Source organism: Anopheles arabiensis, chromosome 2 (genome assembly GCF_016920715.1).
Source record: "Anopheles arabiensis isolate DONGOLA chromosome 2, AaraD3, whole genome shotgun sequence".
NCBI classification, from domain to species: Eukaryota; Metazoa; Arthropoda; class Insecta; order Diptera; family Culicidae; genus Anopheles; species Anopheles arabiensis.
Genome location: NC_053517.1, coordinates 108401719 through 108426309, shown reverse-complemented (window position 1 = coordinate 108426309; position 24591 = coordinate 108401719). Strand labels below are relative to the sequence as shown.

General features: G+C 47.8%; 1 protein-coding gene across 19 annotated transcripts in view; it reads right to left on the bottom strand.

The window, feature by feature from the left end:
• Nucleotides 1–24591, bottom strand: part of LOC120898101 (glucose transporter type 1) — a 177612-nt gene that overhangs the window by 62701 nt on the left and 90320 nt on the right. For 17 of the 19 annotated variants that reach the window (XR_005738621.1, XR_005738620.1, XM_040303468.1 and 14 more), the window contains 3 exons: nt 22850–23567; nt 2545–2715; nt 1996–2112 (listed from right to left, as the gene is read on the bottom strand). Coding sequence is in view for 17 of the 19 variants with exons in the window: in XM_040303468.1 (XP_040159402.1) it covers nt 1996–2112; nt 2545–2698 (271 nt within the window). In the remaining 2 variants the exon portion in view is untranslated. The remainder of the gene's footprint in view (nt 1–1995; nt 2113–2544; nt 2716–22849; nt 23568–24591) is intronic. The other 2 variants (XM_040303473.1, XM_040303484.1) reach the window with 2 other exon arrangements.

Genomic DNA, 24591 nt, shown 5'->3' with positions numbered 1-24591 from the left:
CGTGTTACGATGCCGTTGCCGGGGCGAAACAGGTGCAAACTCCCTTGCAGTAGCTAGGAAGTAGGTACGAATTGTTCCGGACGTATGATATTAATGGAAAATCAACTTCCAGAACCTTCCGCAAAGGTTACGTGCCTCCCTTGTAGAGCGCCTTGTTGCGACCTAGCTAAGGTAGTTCTAGCTGCCCCAAAGTCCTGACCATCTGGCTAAAGTACCTTTACACACATACAAAAGATAGAGGAAGAAAAAAAAAAGGGAGCCGTACTGAGCGGGACCGGGGTGGGAGAGGCTCATTTCCGAGTTTTCTCAAGCAAAGGGGAGAAGACACCCTGGGTCTATTTCCGTTAGATGTATCTTCCTCGAATCAATTCGAATCGAATTGCCACTACTGATGGCGTCAATTTCCACGAATTCGATTTCATTCCTGTCTAAGTCGACCCTGCATGCCCACCCCTCCCCCTTTTTGCCCATTGCTCTCCAGCGTCAATTGAAGAACCATCGTTTGATGAGTGAAGAAATGTATTCCTTCCTCAACGACACACACTTGCCCTCGCCGTTCGGCACATTCGACAGGGCGGTGACTATTGGAGTTTCATTTCCTATCACAAGGGTTCAGAGTTCCAGAGGGAGAAAGAGGGAGGATGGTGAGAAAGGCTCTAATCAATCTGCACATTCGATCCGATTACCACCGCATGAAGCGATGCCGGAAAGCTTCTTACCCATTCTTACCGGCACCACCGCTCGGCTCTTCGTCTTGTGGGGGGTGTGCTTTACACTTCGAATTTCGAATTCCCCTGAGCTAAGCTTCTTTTGAAGGTACGAAGCGTCGAGGGCGGGGGTGGGCAATGGTTTCGTAGCGTCGCCGCCTCCAGAAAAGGATCGAAAGACTGCCAAGTAAAGGGTGTTGGGCGAAACGGAGCAGGAAACGACCCGGAGAAGAGAATTTTAATTTAAATTAGTTAACGGACTAGCAGCGTCCGACAATGAAATATTCAGTGCAGTGCAGCATACTTCGAAATCTAGGCAAAAGGTTCAGTGGGTTTTCGTTTCTTTCCGTCTTCCCTTTCAGGCTGGAGGAATCGATCGATCGAACTTTTTCGACTCGACTCTCAAACAGGATCACCACGTGCACAGAATTCCCAGGCTCTCAAGGTTCTGAAGGGAGGTTTTGGACGTGTGCCGGAGCAAATGGAAATGAAAGAATTAAACATACCCTCGCCCGAAAGGTTCATTACATACGTATGGCTCTCGAAGGATTGATTTTAGCCGTAGAAATGAAGAAGGATGTGCGCTATCTTCTGGCACCTACTTTTTTACAAAGCTTCCCCTTCTTCTTACTCTTCTTCTTACTCAAATTTCCTGGAAGGCATCTCCTTCATCACATTCATTCGGCAGAATGCACAATGAATGGGCCAACGAAGCATTGAGACGCAACGAGCTGATCGGCCAGCTTGTGGAAGATGAACGCTTCTCGCTAACAAGAAGAATCTAAATCAATCCTTCTCACCAAACGGACGACCACGGTCCATTGAGCTGATGGAGTTTTGGTTTGGAGTTGTCGATAATCTTTTACCTTGACCAATGAACCCCGCCCCACATAATGGGAAGAAATCGGTTCTTTATCACTGCTAAGCTCCGGGTCTATTTCTCGAAATGGACCATAATAAATTTCAATTCGATCGAGTCCGGCTAGAGGAAGGATGATTTTCGTCTGATGGATCTACCTGTACGAGTTGCGTGTGTGTCTGTGTGTATGTTACCATAGCCTTGACGACTTCAATTAGATTGAGCAAATCAACTCCTCACACACACACATGTCAACGACTCGAGGCGAGGTGAGAATCATCAGCAGCGGAAGGTGTACCAGGATATAAATAATCAAGCAATAGGAATCAATGACAAGGTGCAGGCAGTTAGGGATGGAGTGAGGGCATTCGGAATGTCTCGTTTTGCTCGTTATCGATGTCGATAACGAGACGCCATTTGCTTACTTACCGTCCGGGCGCACTCGTACTGGAGGTGAGGTCAGCTTGAGCGTTGATGACAGGGCCTGTGAATCCAGGGGCCCACTAAAGACATAATCATACGTTCCTTCCTGACTCAATGTTGACACTGAGGTTCGGAGTGCGTGCATCAGTGCGTTGTTGTTGTTTATCCAGTTGTCCAGTGTTGGGCATAGGCAGGACAAAGGAACAAGCAAATAAAGGTTTCATTAGTATGATTATCTGCCGTTGCTGTGGTGCTGTGGTACACATCGATTACTTACATGCCAGTGAAACATATTGATTAACAGGGTGTGCAAATAAAGCAAAACGAACGGAAATCACTGAAATAACACACCACCAAACTCAACGCGCACATAATAAACAAAAAACGCTGAAATGGGACAAACCCGTTCATGCATAACGAAAGAGGCTGACTAAAGGTAGCCCAGTGTGTCTAAGCAACAGCAACATAAAAATCAACATTTCAAGCAAACGAGAACTAAAGGCTGAGAAGATGCAACGAACACCAATAACGTTTGATCAATCAGATTAGGCGTACATGGGATGGCGGCAAACGCACCTGGATACACGCACAGTGGTTGCAGCACTTGGGTTGATCTTAATGGTGGTGGTAATGGTGGCAGTTGAGGCTCGGGGCCGTTCGAAATGGAAGACGGAGGAGAGATCATCGAAGGGTCGCCGTTTGTCGCCATAACATGGAGACGGCCGGCTATGTGTGTGTAAGTGTGTGTGTGGGTTTTTTTACGACGACGAGCCCCAAGATTTTGTGGTCGAATTAACCGAGTAGTCGTTCGTGTATGGTAACGAGGATGTAGTTATCACACGTTTGACGACCAATGGTTAGTAGCGTAGAAAGAAAAAAGAGAGAGAGAGAAAGAACAAGCAAGAAAAGGTTAGTGGTTAGTGGTCAGTGTTGTCAACGGACAGAAAACGGTACTCATTTATTTTTATAACACTACACATGTTATGACACTGTCATTCCTTTATGTAAAACCATTATTGGCGTCCGGCACAGACGACCTAGGACCTAGGCCGCTGTTTAATAATCCAATTCCACCGCAACGACCAGCCTTTTACCTTTCGATCGGTGAGAACCCATATTTCCGTGTGATCATAACCTTTCGCTACTTCAATCAACGGACAGAGAAATGAAGTGATACGAAACCGCACGAATCCTTCCTGCCCGCAACACACATTGTTGTTCGGTAAATACAAAAGTTACAGCACCATCGATAGTACGTAATTCCCTCCACATCGCAGCCGACGAAGCAATAAACAAACCAAATATCTTCTAGGCCCAACTCAAGGCCCAACCGACCGAAGGAAGCGCTCGAGAGTGGCCGACTTTTATCACAATTGGACTTAGTTCCGCCTGCCTGTCCCTGTCCGGCCACTTCCGAGTATCATCCGGAGACAATCTGGTGTTGCGTTGGAGGTTTCTTTTTCCTTTCCTTTGTTTCAGTAGTTCTGCGATTGTCGTCTCTTTTTTTTTGCGCTCACTTCGCTCACTGTCCGAAGAGCCCCCAACAAACCAAAGTTTCCATCCAATTGAACGTCACAACACGCCACACAGCCGAGCCATAGTTACGCCCTTGCTAATATGCTGCAACTTCCTGTTCCTGTTTCCCTTTTCCTTCCGGCGATCCGGTTGCTGCTTGGCACACTCGGCACACGAATTGAAGGATTGGTGCCACCGCAAGCTACTCACATTTTGATGAAGTCACGTGAAGCGCCATGTCGTGCCAAAGACACAACGGTATCAAGGTTGAAAATGGAAGCAAAGGGGAGGGGAAGGGGGGCTGTAAGTAAAGGCACACGGATATCAGCCCACAGGCACGACCACTGCCACGTTCAGTACACACAGACTGTTTGCTACTAAGGCGCAAGGTTTGCATACCTTTGGTAACGTACCCGCCCAGCCGAACGTCTTGCTTGGGCGCGGGCTCTGGCACGATGTCCCCGTTCCAATGGCACCGACGAAGAAGTGCACACGCTCTTCTTGCCACCATCCCCGACGGCTCGTCTCTGTGACCATGTGTATGCAAATAATGCCTCTCCCTGAGACCGAAACTTCCTGCCCGTGTCTCGGTGCCTCGGTGGTGGTGGTCGTGTGAGCATTAGTTCCTTCAGGTGGATGAATTCTGTTGCCATACGTGATACTTGGGCAGCAGTTCGTTCGTTCTTCTTCATCATCTCCCGAGTGTATGAGGGCCATTCAGATGGTCGGCACAGCCACACATAACCCCATTGACCAAGCATTCCAGCAGCGGCCTCCGGAATGGAAAACGTGAATAAGTAAATATGCACGATCTAAATAATATTTCACGGCTGGTTGCTTCAAAACACAGAGAGCCGTGAGAGGGTTTGATGGGGTTGGAGTAGACAGTGTGCAGGCACACATACACACACGTACATATACACTCATATCCTCAGTACTGCTCGATTACATCGGAGTTTGCTGCCTTCCTTTGGTGAGTGCGCTTCTTACCGGCGGTGGTTCGTAGAGTTTGCGTCTAGAAGGGCACCGTAAGCAAGAAAAGAGGACGAATGAAAGAGCTCCCCACTACTCACAGACACACACACACTCTCCCAATCACACCAAGACCGGCCCGAATCCCGGTTGGCGCAAGATGTAGAGCTCGTTAGGTACGAAACGGATGATGGGCATCCCAGCGGGGAATTGGAGCTCAGTTGCAAGTCAGCAGATCAGTGGCAGCCACCACCAGGCAGCAGTAGAGAGACACACCGGCGGAGAGCAGGAAACGTAGGATGTTTTTCCACCGACCGGCTGCCCCTCCCCCCACCCAAACTGAAAGTATTGCGCTCCAGCTTCCCTTTTGTGTCGAATCAGTAGTTTATGAAATTATGGTTTCTGCGATAATCTTTGAACCGGATGTGGCAGACTCCACCACCAGCACACACACACGCACACACACACGCACACACCACAAAACTACTACACCCCGTTTTGCGTCAGCTTCTAGCTCCTGCTCTCTGGCAGCTACACCAAGCAGCGGAATGGAACAGGGACCTTATAAACGAGCACCACAATATGGCTACTTTCGGGTAGCTCCATCGCTTCAGCGATTGGATTGGCAGAGGCCTTTGGGAGAGGGAATGATGCTGTACCGACGGCATCGAAAGGAATTAGTTTACCGGAAGATTGTGCGAAGCTCGGTACGATTTCGACGCGGCTGAGTGAACTGTTGATTCATGCGTGATCTGCCAAGAAGATGATGATGCCGATGAGCATGACGGTGAGAACGAAGGAGACGCGTAGGCCAACAGAGGCCACCGGGGAACAAACGGGCGGAAAATCAATTGTTGTGAACGAACGAGCCGAGGCGTGTAAGATGCGCAATCTCGGCTAATGGCCAGTCTAAAGGTCAGCCTGTCATCGGGAACGGGTACGGCCATCCTAACTCCACGAATTGTTCGCTGGAGGTTAGGAGATTGTAATAATTGCAAATGATCGACAGGTTGGGTGAGCAAGCGGGAGAAAGGGGACAGTATAATCGAAATTGCGCCGTTAGACGATGATACTCCGCTTGCATTGTGCGGACGTCAATCTGGACAATTGGCGGAATATAATTATTGTTAGCATAAGCGGCAGGGGGGAGGCAAATGTTACTAATTCCGACGCCGGAATGATATGCAATATTCTCGTCCGCTACAATGTAAGCTCGAAATTGGTTCAGAGCGGATCCGGAGTAATTCCTTACACACGCATACAGGCATTTGTGTTCATTGAATTGAGCTAAAAGCACTTTTGGGAATAGTTTTCGTTAACTAACTACTAATAGATTAGCCAATTGAAGATATTGTAGCAAACTTTCAGCTATTCATAGTACAAGAGTTATTTTTAACTCATTTTTGTGTCTCGTAGATTGCCTACTTTTAGGCTGAAGTCTTGTTCTAGAGATAACTGCTTTCACAATCCCAAAACGCCCATCTTTATGCAAAATATGCAACAAAATTGCTCTAATCGAGTATTGTTGCTTTTTAGAAGAAACTATAGTTCTAGTTTGATGTAAAAAATCGTTGAAAATGATACAGATCTACAAAATTACAGTATGATGCATCATACCATCAAATAAAATCAAAAACAGCCCTGTCAAAATGGAAAACAGAACAGAGCCGCTGCTAAGTAAGGCGTTTCGTGCGAGCCCTTGCAAAAGTTCAAAGAAATGAACCTAATTGTACCCGTTACTGCTGTATATTGATCCAAAAGCGGCCCTTCGGCATTCCTATTTTTGCCCACCCACCTCGTCTGATTGTGCATTCCAATTGTGAAAGCAACAATTCCTTTCGCACGCAAAGAATGTTACAACGAACCATCGGTAGCGTTCCATTGCTCGGGGTGTTTGTGTGTGTATGTATGTCTGCGTTAGGGACAAACGAACGATATTTGCCATTTCCGGCCAGCAAGCTCGACCACTCACCAGCCCGAACTCTCTGTGGTTAGACGAGTTAAGCTTCGGAACTTTCGGGAAACCATTTCCCGCACACAAGAGTTACATGTGTGTGTGTGTGTGTGTGTGCGTGGGGCTATTATTTGCAATTATTCTCAGACCTGTCAGGTGTGGCTGGCTGGCTAGTACCGTTCAGGGCACCATATAAGCCCAATGATGCAATGCGTCCGCCTCCTTTTTTGCGTACCTGTACTACATTCCCGGGAGGCGGTCACTTTTTACTGGGAACCCTGAAGGGGGTCAAACAATCACAGTCAGAAACGCACACTAAATGCCACTTTCAATTGCGTTTTACAAGCCAATCGTGTGGCCGGTGTGAGGGCAGCACCAGGCCCAGCAAGAATGCAGCAATCGGGTAACGTTTCAAAGACATTCATTTGAATTGTTTTGTGAAAATTACACCCTTGCGAGGAGAAGTGTGGTGGTGAAAAGGGACAAACAAGGAGAAATTTGTGGAGGGGGTAACGTTATGGGTGTTATTATTTTTCCTTTCTGCTATTTCGAGCGATAGCAAACCCTTTTTCTTTGGCCACTTTTCGAAAAACAAAGCAATAAAATGCGTGCTTACAAAGGGACAACAAGAAAGGAAGCGAGTGCGCAGGAAGAGAAGGAATTCGGGTTCGTTTGTTGTGAAATTGAGTTCACACACACACACTCATATCTCTCACCCATTCGCTGAGGTTGAAGGACGCAGTGGAAGAAAATGTAAATTAATCTAAACCAACCAACACGCAAACCATGACCATTCCCTTCGCATTCCACGTTGGCGATGGCGCGCTGCACACACACACATCCCGGCCCATGGCTAAAGAAAACTCATAAAGACTCAATCATCCATCAAGCCGAGTCCGGAGGGCGTGACATGTTGGTCCAACCTAGCCCAACCGCCCATGGGGGGGCACACCGGGGTGGAAAACGTGAAAGTAATCAGCTTCATCAGCTCGCCCGGGCCGGGGTTGTGCGGCGTTTCGAGCACACAAACAACCCCTTCTCGGTTTAAACTCCCGGCTGACGGTCGAAACCCGGGTTTTGAGACTTCTATCCTTCGTCAGTCGGCCAGCTTGTCAGCTTTCGCTTCATGCCATCGGTCCATTTGGCAGACGGCAATCGATAATTTATGAGCCAAATCTAGGTTAACTTTTGTTTTCCACGAAAACTCATTTAAAACGCCTTTTCGCTTCCCATCCCATTTGGTAGCTTCCCCCTTTTCCAGCTTCTTGCTACTGCCGGCCCCGTATGTAGCGCGTTTGTTTGTGCGCCTTTCTGAAGGGAAGTGGTACTCCCTTCCCCTTTCTCTGTCACCCGCGTTGCCCCCTAAATGGAAGGACAATTGTGGCAAATTGTCGTCGCCGGAACACATGTGGCTACAAAAACCGGGACGTTGCAGCGTTTCGATTGCTCGGCAAATGGCCCACGGGGTGGTTATTTTTTCAAAGGAGCGTCTGTTTACAATCTGTACGGTATAGGTACATCTGGGGGGCAGGTCGCTGGAAATCGCTCCCTCAGCCGCCACATTGTGAGACGTGGGGCAGGTTGCCATCATAAATCGGCCCCGGGTTTTTAAAGCCCCGCTGGAGGAATTTGCCAAATAATAACACATAAATAAAGGCTGCCCCAGGACCGGACGCGCCACCATCACCGCTGCTTTTTAGAGGCGGCTTCGGCCAACGAGTTTGCGAACCCATTATGGCATGTATTTTGCCAATGTGGGCCGTTTGCCTCACTCCTCCTCCTGTATGACGAACGAAAGTCCGGCACGGAAACCGTCAATGGAGGACAGAGCCTGAGACACTTCAGGCAGAAAAAAGGGAGGGAAACCACAACAAAAAATACGTCCAAAATGTCATAAATATTATGGCTGCCGATGTTGGAAACCTCTAGAATGGACACACACACAAATACGGCTGCTTGCGGATTCTTGAGGAAGATGAAAAGGATCACTTCCCCATCCATCCATGGGGTTGGAGGGGAGGAGTTTGGCGACGTTTGAGAAATATGTTTCCCGGACATTCATGGCATAACCTTGTGGAAATGATACCCCGTCAGCAAAAGGAAGGCTGGCACAGGGTAGGGAGCCCACCCCAGTGGCCTGTGAAAATGTGAACTTCTCCGAGGCCAACCCGGCTCGGAAACCATCGCAACGCAAGCCAACCAGTGTGCGAGTGTGATCAGAGAGCATTCCGGATGTGCACAATAAAACATACATACATTTATAACGACCCTTCAGAAAGCCATTAAGGACATTAAATGGAAATAAACTGTTGGACACCTCATAAATCACGACCACCGGGCCACAGTAATGAACGGGGCCACAAACTCGGAGCAATCCGACCGTCCTTCTCGCTCACCACTTCTTCCCCCCGTGGGGTGCACACAGCCGGCCAGGGCGTCGCTATTTTCGGCAGGCAAATAATATACCATTCGAATGCACCCAACACTGCCCGTCCTGCTGCAAGAGGGCTGCCCGGGAGGAATGGATGCTTTTGAGATGAGACTGAAATGGTTGCTGTGCTCAAACTAATGATCCTTTCAGAGTTTGGTCTGCCTGCAGCACGAGGAAAAGGGGCGGGAAATCCGGGCCCTGGTATTCGAGTTATGAGTTTCTCTCCTGCCCGGAATGTCCGGTGTATCTCTGGAAGTGCCATGGGAGTTCAAGATGGATGCATTTGAAGCAGCTTTCGGTACATTTTTCGGTGGCCGGTTGAGAAGCGCTTCAAATGCACTTAAAAATTGTCATGATACAATGGTGGGGAGAAGGCGATTCATTGGGCGCAGCGGTTGAAATGGTGCTTGGAAAATGGTGCTCAATCCTTTTGTGAGCTGGTGTCGAACTGGGAAGGATGAGCTTTGGAATTTTCAGGAGCGAAATAAGCTGCTAAGAAGGGGTTTCTAACACTATATTGCGGTTTAAGATATGTCATGAATGTACATAATTTTTCCACGATACAAGGTCTAGAAATACAAAATCTAGAATATTTCAATAAAAAAAATCAACATTTCCCTGTATAAGTTGTGCCTATATCCCTGTATCCCTCGTCTGTACATAGCATACCTTCAGGGGCATATGAGCTTTCGACAGTAGTTGTGTATAAGTAGGCTTTGCTTATATAAAGCATACCTTCAGGGGCCCAAGAGCTTATGGCAATGTCTTGCAACGAGCCTTTCAATAATTTAAATTAAACTTGAAGCGTGAAACAACACAACATTACCAAGATTTTCGATTGCTGACAGGTTGTTTGTCAGTATCAATCACTAAATCTCGCCCAAGAGAAGGGTTTAAGTGAGTGCGTACCGATCGAAAGGGGAACCCCACATTTCTCGCATTGAATTGCTTCACATTACATGGCAAAAACTGCTCGGAGAGATTAACTGTTCACCCATTGTTTCATTCCTTCCACAACGAGACGGACGAGACAAAAAACTTCTTACCATTGAATCTTCTTTTCTACGCCCAATTGTCCATTTTCCGGCAGATTTTTGGTCTGTTTGGCTCTTCCTGCAGACCTTTGGAACATAAATTATGTATTGTACAGCGGGCAAAGTGCGTGTGAGTGTGTGTAAGTAGCGTAGTATCGGTCAGAAAGCAGATGCAGAACCGAAACAAACCCCGAGAGCGCGTCAAACTGATAAAGTGATAAATGATTCATAAATTTAGTCTTCGCACAGCTCGACCGTACCTCAGCTTTGGGGTTCGGGGTTTGGGGGGTGAAAACTTTTCCGGAAAGCTCGTTTCAAGTACCATTGAAGTTGTCGGTGCGTAGGCCTTGCCCGCTTTTCCCTGGGAGTAGTCGGGGCTGCTTATTTGTGACCATTTACCAGAGCTGCCTGGGCCGTTCGCTTGTGCACCGAACAAAGAGGTCAATATGTTGCAAACAATGGTACACACGGGGGGATGGGGAGGCGAAAACACCACCGTTTCGCAGAAGGTTAACAACAGCTTGCACCACCTTTCTGATTGATAGCGTGGGAATCCTCACACCATCATCGGCCGTGTCCGACCTCCCGTGTGTGTATGTATGTGACCTTTTGCGGTGGTGTGGCTAGCGCGCACGTTGTGCGTTACTGTGTCGATGATTGATAGCACCTGATTGGAAACGCGCCCTGAACGAACCGGGCCTGAGTAAGGACCAACCCCCTCCGGTACTTGCCCGAAACGGATAAAAGGTAATCATTCACTCACGTTTCCATTATGGAGGCCGCCAGCCCATAGTAAGACTTGTCCCTGCGGTTGTTGTTGTTGTTGTTGTTGTGGTCGGTAACTAAAAGGGGGAAAAACTCCAAAAGGTCCTTCTGTTCCTGACGCCAGGTAAAGGTGGGAGAGCTCATTTTCTCACCTACGCCCCCGAGACTTGGATGTGTAGGGGGAGGAAAAAATGAATGCCAACAAAGGAACCGAGGCACTCACCCCACTGCACGATGCGTGTAATGGTGAACGAGAACCGGTGTGTGTGTGTGTGTGTGTGTTTAGTCGGTTCGCGTGTCGAGTGACAGTCAAATTAACGAACGTCGGATGTGTGTGTCTATCGATACGATTATTATTTGTGATCGTTCCTGTCCGGTCCGGAGCGGCATCATTTATCAAATTCCAATATTGAACACAGGCCCGACCGACATTCCCATACACGGGCGCACGCAAGTGGACCTCCCCCTTGCTCCTCCCTCCCTTATGCGAATGGGTTTGGGAAATGACAAGAAATCACTCAATTACCCTTCTCGCAGGACACGTGCGTACTGCGGGCACCGGGCGAACAATAAAGCCCCGCCAAAATAAATGATCTACACCCATGGAGGGGTTTGATTGAAAGGTGTGTGCGTGTGTGTGTGTGACGAGGTGATAGTGGAAAGTATCACTTGCGCCTACACTGCGGGTACTTCTTTCAACGCGTAGCACTTCAAATGGGAGGTGATGGGTGATCACGATAGTGGCACCGGAAGAGCAAAGCAGCAAGGACCTGTCAGTATAAATGATCGCTTTATCAAAGGTGTTGTGTGTATGGCGAGGTTTCCGGATGCGATTGTTGATGACAGCTTCGTGTGACGTGGTTTTTTGTTGCTGTTGCTGTTTGACGTAGTGGAAGATTAAGCAAGGGTAACCCGAGTCGAAGATAAATGATGGTATTTGTGAAGAGCTAAGGATTTTGTTGGAGGAGAATGGATGTTTTATGTTGCAAAAGTATAATTTGCTCCAATGATGAAAAAAAGTACCATCAGATGAAAAATGTAGGTCCAAACAAAGAGTTTACAACACTTCTTGAAAGTGGATGAAACAAAGCATCAAGCTCTTTTACAACATTCTCCATTTATCGAAATAGCTCTTTGTGTAGCTTCTTCAGCCCAATCATCACTTTTCCTTCATTAAATTCACCCTTCCAGCAGCAAACGAAACGCACACGAGGCCGCTTAAAGCATCTCCCAACAGCTAACTCCATCAATCCCGACTGCTCAACTCAACGGCCAGTTAGTGCTTCACGGTCCATAGAGCAGTGCTCCCTGGGAACCGACAGGCAGTTCCCCTTCCACCGGCTTTTGAGACCACCGGTTCCAGGCGACCAACGTTCCAGTGGAATCACACAGTCACATCCTTTTTCCATCGACAAACATGCACACACACCTAGACAAGTAGATCGTACTACTTCTTTGGAGATCGATCCCAGGTGGCTGCTGCTACTTCTCCACCGACAACAGCGCCGGATTGCGCGCGTTGAGGTGGAAAATGAGATTTTGAATTTTTCAACAGTCGCTAGCAGAGTGCTACCTGCTGCCGTCGTCGTCCAGATCCACCAGCAAAACCCGTGCCCGTAGCAGCAGCGTGAGGAGCTAGTTTTACTTGCTCTACCCCATCATCGTGGGTTCCGTCGTAGAGTGAGTGAGGGCTCCGTTTATCACGTCGCATCGAATTCGCCGGCTGTGTGCGAGTGTGTGGAATGAATGATAAGCGAACGTAATAGATAATAGTGATGGAATGTAGCATGGATATTAGTTGGACTATTCCAACCATTCTCAGAACAATTTAATCAAAAATCTTTACCAAAAATGTACTTCTTCATCATCTCCGAAAAGTACTCCCATTCCTTGCACTTATCAACGCGCTTATCAACTTCATATTGACATCCTCATATTCCCACAGGATGTCACCTCCTTCTCATCGCATGAAGCGGTAAGGTTTTTATAGCTTTATGAATTATTTGCCAGTATTTTGTTTACGACCCGTCGGACCCAATCCTCTAACCTCATCACACAAACGGTCGCGCAGCCCTTTTGATTCTCATTTGGGGCGCTTGGTTTTGTGCGGGCGAGAGGTATGGTGCGATCCCTTCATTACACCGAACAGAGCGTACACCAAAAAGGGTTTTAGTCCTGCCCTTCGCTCTCTTGCTCCCCCTGTTGCAGCAATCCCATCTGTTCCCAAGCTGGCGCGCAAAGTAGCATCAACAGCAATCGTCACAACCGCATCGGACTGACTTTTAGCAACACGGGATCGAGGGAAAGAGCTCCAAAAAGGAACACACAGCTACACACACCCACACAACCCAGCGAGCCAGTCCTGGTCGGGTGATGAAAACGTGACGGAAGCGTGGCCACAGCAGCACAGCAACTCCGGGCGAATGTCGGGGAATGAATAATTTAGTTTTAAAACAGTTGTCAACAAGGGCTTAAATATTGGATGATGAAAATTTCGAGTACCTTTCCGGGGAAGGGAGCCTTGCTCGCGGCCGGGTGATGATGTGTTTTTGCGGACCAATGGAACGATGCAGGCCTTCAACAGTTTCACCCAGTTTGATGCTAGAGAGTGAGGAACGTTTCGAATGTAGCGATGAAATCCGCTTTTCCCGGCGGCGAAATGATGTGTAAAATGGTCAAATCCGGCCGTTATTTTTTCCCCTCCCAGGATTAGGTGTACAATTTCTTTGCCAATATATCACAGCACAGCGAGCAAACTCGTATCGGATTGTTTGTTTCAAGCCCCTTCCCCGAAAAACACTCCAAAACAAGGGAACAAAGCGGCAGCATTTGAATCGTTTTCACGGCCCAACTCACCAAGCCGTGCATTTAAAATGGTAACTCGTGTGCATCCGCTTACAAAAAGCTATCGAAAAGTGGTGCACGAATGCACGATATTTGGTGTTAAAATATTCAACTCGGAATCGGAATCGGCCATTCCACTTACCGAGAATCAAACAAAACAAAAGCTCTCGCTTTTTGCCGAAAGTATTGCAAGTACATTGTAATGGAACAGCTGGAGTGGTTTGTTGCAATTTTTGCCGATCTATAATGTTTGCTAAACGTGCAGTTCGTTTGTTTAGCGTTCCGCGAAAAGAAAAACAAAACGAACACCCACTCAAACAAATACTCATTCACCGTGTGTAAAGCTTCTTTTTTTTAAACTTCAAAGCAGAAAGGAAGCGCGGGAGAGGGAGAGCATGATGGAATGAAATTGCACAACTACCAGGCGCAACAAGATATAATGACATCGTTTCGACATCATTCGCATCAAGTGAAACAAAATAAAAGCACCAATCCGAACAGACAAAAAAAAACAAACAAACACGCATCCAATTCTACCAACACATCGATTCGGAAGGGTGTAAAGGGATGGAAAACACCGACCGTTTGTTCGCCATCAGCCCGCACATAAATGGGTGGAAAATGCGACATTGGAATTGAAAAGTATCTCCGGCACAACAATAAACGCGACGCAGATAGCGATCGTTAGACGTTGTGCGAACAACCGGGTGGTGTTGGTGGTGGTGGTTTGTGAGCACGCCATTGAGATGTGCTAGTTAAAATTGAACATTGCTTTTCCGCTGGCGTGTGTGTGTTTCTTTTCCTTCCATTTCGACTCTTGTTGTATTTTGTTGTTTTTTTTCTGAGTAAAAACAACCGAATTGTGAAATGTGTAAATTGAAAAACGAGATGCGAAATTGCAGCCGAACGCTTTTCGGGAAGCAAACATCCAATGTTCTCCTTTCCAAGCACAAAACACACACACACACACACATATATATACAACGGGTTTCAGAGTGTAAGCAGTGCGAGAAGAAGGTGATAAAATGAAGCGGATGTAATTGGGTATTGCCAACTTTACAACCCAACTATCAATTTCACTTCACTCCATTTTCACACTCGCTCCCCCTGTCCGCGTGATGTGGTGTCTGTGTGGCCGTAAGTGTGCGGAAATGTTGGCTGCCGGCGAACCCTTCTTACGAATGTAAATGCAATCGTTTGAACGGAATGAACGGAAGTAATAACAGAAGCTCTGCCACACATACGCACGCTGGTTTATGATCACGCCAGGGTAATGTAGGTAGCATTAGATGTGGCCCGAAAAAGGATGGCGAGTGAATCGAAACGTATGTTCTCTTACTTTTGAGTTTGAAAAGAGCAAAAGAAACGATTGTGCTTGAACATTTCATGGAGTATAACTTTAGAAAAGGCCCTACAGAGCATTGTAGGAGATTGCTTTAAACAGGGTTTGGTTCATTGGATATTTGTTCTCATGAGAAGCGTGCTGAGGCATGCAATGTGTTTAATTTAAACGTTCATAACTGCAGTATTACGAGCGTTACGTAATTCATGGATGATCCCCTATACTCCAGATTCAGTTAAATTCAGTGGACCGCCGCTTATTCGGGCTCATCGGGACTCGACCTCGCCCGGATAGGCGAATAACACGGATAATGTGTCAAATGATATATTTAATCACAAATTCTTCATTTTTTGTTGAAGTTTATCTTGTGTTTTGATAAAAAATACCCAGTTCTTATTAACTTTATGTTTTTTCAATGAGAATATTTAGAATTTGCCATGAATTAGCGTTTTGTAATGCCAATGTGGTCTGAAAACCTTGTTTTTTTTTCAAATATCCACCTCAAAACGCCAAAGGTGACAATACCTTTGTATTCAACTGTCATTCTTTAATAGCACGGATAAACGGACAGCCGGATAAAAAGTATCCGCATAAACGGCGCTTCACTGTATTTTTACCAATACCAATGATCAAGACACGAAAAAGATATTTTGAACGTCATAAAGATACAAGTCACCAAAGGATCTTACTGACAAATGAATGCTTTAACCAATGCACGCATCTCACACAGCATCTTGATGAGCTTCTGTTCTGATTTGATGCATTGTTCCTACTTTCCACAAACTATTCCAATACCTGTCGACTTTCGCCATCAACGTTACAATACACTTTTATAACCCCTAAAAGCAAAAATCCAACTGACAGACCGCGAAATGCATTGCTGGTGAGCAAGCGGAGCGCAGAAGAAGCAACATAATTTATCCACTAGATGGCCTTCACACACACACAAAGTTGCACCGAAACCCATCATCGAAAAAACCCGTGATCCGTGGCTCCGCTATTTTGCTACATCGTATTCGATTTTATTATCCGAGACAGCTCCGGACAGCAGCAGTTTCGTGATGACGCGCAGTTAGCAAGGACGTTCGCTCGAACCCGCCCCATGGGAGACTGGCTGGCTACGACATAAGGGGCAGAAGGAGGGGCGAATGGAGAGGAAAATTGGAAAAACTGAGTCCCACAAGCAGCACAACCCTCCTTACTCCTCCCGAGCCGTCAGTGTACTTTGTCCAACTGCGGTTGATGAGGGAATTCGGAAGTGCACAGTATCCAGTGCCGGTCCATCACCAACGGTTGCCAACCAAAGTTCGATTTATTTGGCTCCGATTGAGCCGGGCCGAAAGCTCCCGGGAAATTAGGATGCGGGAGAGGGCGGCTTCGGGACGCTTTTGTGACCATTTTGCTTTGCCTTTTTTTTCCTGTGTTAAAAGGGGTAAGCCCAGGGAGGACAAAAAGAAGCAAGCAACATTCAGCAACTGCAAACTGAAAACTGTTTCCAAACGGTTGCTTCTTGTCTTACGCTTTCAAGCTCTGTAGCTGTCGTTTAGACATACACACACACACACACACACACACACACACACACACACACACACACACACACACTCAGGGCCACATCATCGGTGGTCGGTGCCCACCTCAGAATCAAGGCATTTTTTCTTCTTCTTCTGTAAGCTTCAGCGCTTCTCGGTGTCTCGGATTGAAAACCGAAGCATTTCGTTCGCAAATGCGGAAGTCGTCGTTATGTATTCTCCAAGGAGAGTCTCGGCGACTATACTAAGGACTGTATTCCTCCTGCTTGGATCGGGGTACGGAAATGGACCGGGGCAAGTGGAAGGTGAACCCTACCGGGAACGGGGTTGACGTTGGAAAATTGAAATCGACTGCCGATGCCGTCCCGACTGCTGCCTGTCGAACTTGATTACACTTCCGAAATGGCGTACCGAACGGCGCAGCAAGAGCAGTAAGACGATCTTTTACGGTCTAGCGTCTTACAGGTCTAATGCTCTCGCTCCCGGTGCACAATAAAATTGATAAGATATGTTAGACTGTCACGCTTTTATTGACACTCACATGCACCCAAACCATCTTGCAAAGTGCGCTGAACAGGGGGGCCGCCATAGAACTGGCGTCGGGACGTCGGTGCGGTTCCCGAAACTTTGCAAAACTCACCCCGAACAATGGAAAGCTACAAACAAAACTCGCGATGGTAGAGATACATAATTTAATGAACGCTTTCGCTCGCTCGCTCGCACGCACAACTTCCGGTAAACCCGTCATTGCCGGATGAAACCGGATGAGCAAGATTTAATTATGATAAGTGACAGGTTCTGACGATGGCAGCGCTTTGTTTGGCAGGCCCAAATGGGGGCTCTTATCGCGCCTTTCCTATCGCGCCGTCTTACACGCGTTCAATCTTCACGATCAGCACACGTTCTTACGTTCTGATGGATGGACGGACGCACGGACGGAGTTCTACTTTAAATGCTAACTCGATTAGCCGTCCCACAGACAGGGTGAATTGAATAATTATTAAAGTCGGTTTTTTGACGTATAAAAGCTATTCTCCAGATTGACCGACAGTTAAAGGTTCGTTGATCTGTGTGGGCAGGTGGAGGGGGTGAGAGTTGCAGGATGTCATTAAATGAAATTGAATTCAACTCGAGCACCACCTTGATTCAATTACACTTCATGTCGCTCTAATGAGTCTTTGCGACTGCTTGAGCAGTAATAGAGTTTGGACGGGGGGAGGGGGCTCTTTTTTTCGTGCAGTCTTCCTTCGGGCTGTAAATTAATACACGACACTTGAAGTGAAGGAAACCGAAAAGCCACTCACATATTAAATATTCATGTGCCGTGAAGCCCGTGTATCTTTTCTCATTTCGTTACCAACCACCAAACAATGTTAAAGTACCGCACTCACAGCACACAATCAACGAACCGTGGCCTGTAAAGAGCGTGCTTCAGATTCCCAGTCGTACACAACAAGCGACAAACCCTGACCTGGGGTGAGCAAAGCGGCACGAACCAAATGCCACAAGCAGGCACACACTGCCCCAAAATCCGGACTGGCGCAGCTCATTGAGATATATTAGCAATTCAAAACAAAGTATCCGCAACGAAAGTGCGATTGAACCTCGCCAAACGAGCTGACCACACTCGTTGGCGGTGTGCGGCTCTCTCTCTCTCTCTGTCTCGTGTGGTTGATGTGACTTGGAGGAAAGAGGTGCAACACTCCCTAATATAATGATTGAGAAAAATTAGTCTCAACCGAGCAATTCATAAGGCGGTACGATAATGTGCAGCCCACCGGACACCAAAGCAGCTTTGATCCCCGCAATTTGGTTAGAAGTGCCCTTCAATCCCTTTCCTTTTCTCTCTCTCTCCCCGGGGGAGATTGTTGAGGGGCAAACGAGGGGTGAAACAAAATCACACAGGACAATTCCTAACCGACAAACGACCGACTCCAGACATTAAGCCTCGCCGGGCGAATGAGGGGGGAAAGAAAGAAATATACCAAACAATCCGATGATTAATTCGTCCCCTAAGTACAGTTTAAGTCGGTAATTATGTGCTAATGTAGGTTTTCCACCGTTCTGCTCAGCTGCATGCACACATGCTCTCCTAGCAGCAGCGTAGTTGTGTTGAGCGGGCAGGGAAAACTCGATCCAGTTCCCTTCTCTCCCTGCTCAGTGCTCACGGTGTCCCTGACCTCTACCCGCAAAACAATGGCGGTGGCGATGAATTTAGATTAGTGAGCGAAATGAGCAAGCAAACCGGCCCCAAAACACGGCCCCAAAACACGGCCCCTTGTGCTCGAGAACGGAACTTTTCGGACCCATACCTCGTTCCCAGCATTGGATGAGGGTAATAAAAGGACAACACCTACTGGGAGCCTTTCTGTGAGCGAGTGGGGCAGGGAGAGGTCTTTCAATGCGATTCGCGTACACATTTTGAATGAAAAGCAAAAATAAATAATGCAACCTTCTCCGGAGTTTCGGGGCTCATTTCGGGGCAATAGGGCTCGTTTCCGGCTTTATACCTGTATGTGTGTGTGTGCCTTTTTGTTGTCGTTTGTCACCGAAGGACTGTGTGTGTGTTTTTTTGCCACTTTTTGGGGAAGGTTTATCGAGCAGCCGGAAAGTTCGAAGCAGGAAAGAAAAATAACCCAACCTTCCCGGGGTTGGGCCAAACACAAACAGGCACAAAACGTCCACCAAACGGCCCCGGGAGCGGTAGAGGATCGATAAGACGGTGGACCGAAAGTTGTTTGTCGTGGCATCGAGTGAGATATGCCATCTGCATGTGTGTGTGTGTGTGTGCGGTCTGAGAGGAAGAGTGTCTCATAATCCTCTTCAGGTAAGTGCCTGCCGGTTCCGAAAATGGATGGCATTATTTTCGTGTTGCTGTTGCTGCTGCTGTTATGCTGCTATGTGCCAAAAACCTCTTTCGCTCGTTGTTCTTAAGGGCTGCATCGCGGGATACAAAGACTTATCGTGCTCGGAACGGCGAAGCCTTGAGCAAGTTGTTTCACAAGGCTAAAGCAGCAGTTACGCTTTATTAACAGCTTTGATGGTGCTGTTAAAATGTGCCGTGAATTCGCAGTGAGACGGAGGAGGAAGGGGGGGGGGGGGTTGGGAGGGATCGGGGTTAGTGAATTAATTATCGAACACAAAATGCCTGTTCGAGAGCAGGTAGGTTTATCTCTTTATCGATCGGCCCATCAGGTGAAACGCCTGCAGGTAGGCTAAGCCTAAGCGCTGCGGCCACGGTAGGTTGTTTTGTGGTACAAATTGCATACCTTCGGGCGTTTTAGCACAAGCATAAAGTTGTTAACGGGCATGTTGTGCATATTTTGCTTGTTATGGTTCTGTTTAAAGTTTTAACACTATTCAACGGCAAGTCAAGGCAAATATAATCATCACAAAGTTTAATCTACAGCAATTTCAATATTATCGACCGAATTTGGGGGACAAAAACGAGCTGATCACGTTTTTAACATTCTACTTAGAGACAAAAGTTGATTCCTAACATCATTCCCGAAAGCAAAGGAAAGAACCTTTCGGCGAACCAATCTTTTGGCAAGCCGAATCGATTACATTGTACCCGTTTTTTACCCTTTCCGAAAAGCTCAGTAAAGTAGAGTGTAATCCTTTCCAGCTGGCAGCTTTTACCCCTTTGAAAACACACAAAAAGAATCCTCCTTCCCACCGAAGCTTGTGCGACGTTGCAAAAGTTGCGAAAACGCCACAAAAAAAAACAAAAGCACCAGAAAGACTAAACCAAACAAAACAACACAACAAAATTACAATCTCGCAAATGAAATTTGCACCCCAAAAAGAACGTGAAACACGAGGATTTGATCACGGCCAGCCGTGACAGATACAAGAGGAATTGGCAACCAAACAATTTCCCACCGTGCCGATGGCAGCGGCAGGACACACGCCGGGCTAAGAACTGTTTCAAAGCAAAAGATACTACAGTCACCGGTGAGGGAGCGGGAGGGTAAAAACAACCAAACAAACTGCAACGAAAAACATCATCTGCAAAATGTAACCCCAAAAAGGGATCCCGCTGCGCACGTTTCACTGCCGTCGATGCGCGCTCATTGGGAAGCCCAACGAAACGCCACACAGCACAAACAAACGATGGAAGGCAAAAGAAGTACACAGCACAGAGGGGAGAATAACAAGAAAGAAAGAAAAAAAACGCAGACAGACCTACACGGTAACCGCTCAAATTCCAACATCTACTTTAGATGATAGAGCCTGACCGTGCACCAGCGAACGATAGAGATACGGGCTATATCTGCGCCCCGCCCTGCCCCCGAGAACGAGCAGCCAACACAGCGAAAGCAGCGTGGTAAAACAACGGACGCGCAACAGCAACAGCAGCAAAAAACACATCAAACCCGAACCCGAAACATTGGCCAACATTAGCTGGCGCATCGTACCCACCAGTCCAGGCTGGCCAATGATCGAAGCGCGGAAAGCAAGAGGGAGAACGAGGAGGATGAGAAGGAAAATGTCCTGGTTGTAAAAACGAAGACAGACTGGACCGATATGCCGGGAGAATGTTACGGCCCGTAAACGAGGCCGAGAGGGGACCGAGAGTCGCTCCTTGCTAATGTCCTTTTTCCAAAACCGTTCCGAGCTACGTTGGTTTGTGCTCGAACAGCAGCGAAGCAAGGAAGGTGCAAGGAGAGCGTGGCGTGGCTTCTATTGTGCCTGTGCATGATGGCACGATTTTCCAACAGGACGAGTATGGCGTGCCCTGCGTTGCAAACTGGCGAGGTTAGCCCGAAAAAAGCGACACTGGCACAAAAAGAACACGACAACGCAGAACGCCCGAAAATGCCATCCAGACGAAGCCGGGGAGCGTTGATGGAGGTGAGATGCAGTGAGTAAATCCCTGGCAGTAAATCCAGGTCAGAGCACGCCGCCGCTGCCCGCTTTTTCGGTCTCCATAATGCTTTCGAGCGACACAGGGACACACACACACATACATACGAGCGATGTGGAATGCGTTTTGCGACTGTTCGACCCGTTCGACACACAGCACACTGTCCACGTGCACATGCGTCCGCAACAATGGTCCTTCGAGCCGGAACGGAGGCTCCAATGGAGGCGCCTGGTCGCTCGATCGACTAAAGCGGAAAGATAAACCCCAAAAATCCTACACCAATGGATGTCGTACGCAGTGCGATCCCCCGCACTTTCTGTCCTCAAGCATTGGACCCAATTTTTCCATCGTTGGGTGGGTGTGAAGCGTAAACAGTGCTACACAACAGTCAGGCTGTCCGGGGTTCCGGGGATTTACGAGCGAGCAGCAAAAGGAGGAACAACGCAAGGTACCGCACGGTCGGTTTGATAAACGGCATTGTCTCTTGCAATGCGACAGTTTGTAGCCACTGCATCCGCTTTGGGTCGGGTTGGTTGGGAAGGAAGCCCTGGATGCGCGTTTATACGCCAACCCAGAGACGGAGGACCCTTTTTCTGAATCCCCTCCTCCCCACCACCTTTGACTGTAATGAGGAAAGTGGCCACCACCACCACCACCACGATGGCCACCGGGTCCTCTTTTGCGGTGTTGTTTACACTTCGCTGCTCCTTTCAATCTTCACAAATCACGAATTGTGGCCGACACACTGTTGGCGAACGGCGTGTCAAATTGTTTTTGGGGAGGAGTACGTACTCCTCACACTGACACTGACAAGCCATTTTATCCTCGGTCATCCACGGGCTTTTGAGGGTTTGTCACGGCTGTGCTCTTTTTTGTTTTATTACCCGTGGTTGTTCGTGGTCGTCCTAATCTTAATCGTCCGGTTTTACAATCCCGGCCCCGGGAACCGCTCCACCCCGACCAAGTGCACGCTGAAGCTGGAGCGTTCCGATCCGATAAGAAGCTTTTTCGGGGACGTTGGGATGGTGCATGCAAAACAGGGCATGATGCTCGAGAGCCCCTTGACCCACGGCATGGTCGGCTGATTTGCACACAAATTTGCTGCCACGGAAATGCAACGGCCCGGGCCGGGTTGGATGACATTTTGTAAATTCAAATTACGACCGAACGAACGAGGGTGCAGTGGATCGCGGCCGGGATGAGAGAAGGGGCGACACTAACCAGCGTTGATGATAAACATGCTCGTAACTTGTGGCCGACAACGTCAACCGTTGGAGGAGACTTTCATCTTTGCTGGTTGTGGTTGACTGGGAAGCTTCTTTTTGACAGGATAAAGGACACAGTGGTTTAGGGCTTGTTTTATAGCGCTGTACAAGTATAATGAAATGTTTTAAATTACAATGTTTATAGGTTGTAGTGGATAACTAGTCGACTAGTCGCAAGGCACTCTAAAAGCCACGAAGAAACTGCACAATACCAAATCCGTAGAGAAAACTGCTCCACAAGGTGCCATCAGCGCTGTTTGTTCAGCTACGAACTCCTTTCTCCATCTGAATAAAAGAATAATTTTGAACGCTTCCCTTCGGTCTCCCCGCTCTTACCTTAATTGTCAGTCCAGCCATTTCGGGCATCCACTAGTAGGTTGAAATTTTGTTTCCGCGCTCGTTCGGAAATGCTACTGCTGCTACAACGATGGGCTCTTGCTTCCTTCAATTGCAATGTACAACCTTCCGATGTTGTGCCTTGCTGGAGAAACTCGCTGTTTAGACACTTTAATATCTTCAAACGAACAACCAAACACGCACACACTCACTCACACAGCACAGCAAAACACTTTTCAAAGCGGTTCATTCCATTCGTCGACACCTTGTTTTCCGTTTACGGGGCGTCCTTTGCTTTACTCGCGCGAATCGTTTCTACACGCACATACACACACTTTGCAACCACCGAGACCGAATCAATTATATCAGAGGACACAAAGAGAGGATTTTTGTACCGAAACACCTTAAATCGGCCGTGGGATAAGGGAAATATGGGACAAAGGGAAATGTCCTTTGCTTTCTAATTTTTCACACCCACCACGTCATGTCACGGAACACGCGCAAGCACTGGGATGATTTTGCTCGGTGTAAACACACTCCCAACATCAAACTGTATCTTTACCACCCGCCCCTACCTCACCCTTCGCACTTTATGCTACAGTGTTTATGCTACAGCTCTACCTAATCGTACACTTTTCACCATTTTACACATTTTTTTTTTTATTAAACTTTCAATCCACTTGCTCACATCAAAGTGAAGCGATTAATACGCTCACACCTGGAAAAAGGAAAGAAGTTGTAGAGTATTGAACATCAAGAGGTAAAAGAAACATCAACAAAGGATATTTAACGTCGTCGTTACATGATAAAAAGGAGTGACTGTCGGCAAACAAATGGGGATAAACCGAACGACAAAAGAGCACCCGATAATGCTCGAAAAGTGCAAACGTCATTGCTTGAGCACCACTGTCAGCTCCGCCGATTGTTCCACTTGGACCGACGACCACACAACCACACACCGCCTGTCACACTGTCACACCGACTGTGAAAAGCGTACCCACTTTGGTCAGCCACGCCACGCCGAGTGACAAGTGGAAAAACTATTTATCACCCCGATCCGGCACCCCCAGCATTCTCCTTTCCCCCCGTTGTTCTGCTGCGTTAAAGTTTTATTTCAACTGTTTGCACTTTTCAATCCTCCTTCGTCAGTTATACCAGTTGTACCACGCTCGTGCACTGACTCGTTTGATCATTGTTACATTGTCCCTGCGAATGCTGCCACTCCCTGCGGGCGTAGATCGCCCTCTTCGCCCCCTTTCTTTTAAGGACGTATTTTTGTCCCAGCACAACAGGGCCTTCTCCACGAGAGACACACGAACAGGCGAACGATAAAAGGAACATCAAATTCTCTGCCCGATCTTGTCCCACTCTCCGACGACTCTCTTCTTAACAGGCGCTGCTGCCTTGACTGACCGACGATAGCAAATCTACCATGGCGAAAGCAATGCACACCGACACAAACAGACACACACACACAGAGCTTGCTCGCGATCGATGCCATTCATTTCCGTCCGTCTCGAAAAGGGTCGTCCCCGCAGCTGTCAGTTTGCAGCGCTGGCAGCACTTCCGGCCAGCAACCGGACAATGCCGATTCCAGGGAGTTTGATCTTTTTACTGCCGTCCACACTGGTACCCGAGCGCTGTCGGTGTCTCGGTGCGTGTGTGTGTTAGTGTGCTTCGAGTTAACAGCATCATCCCCCGGAGGGCGCGCGCACAGGACACGGACGAACGTCAGACGACGA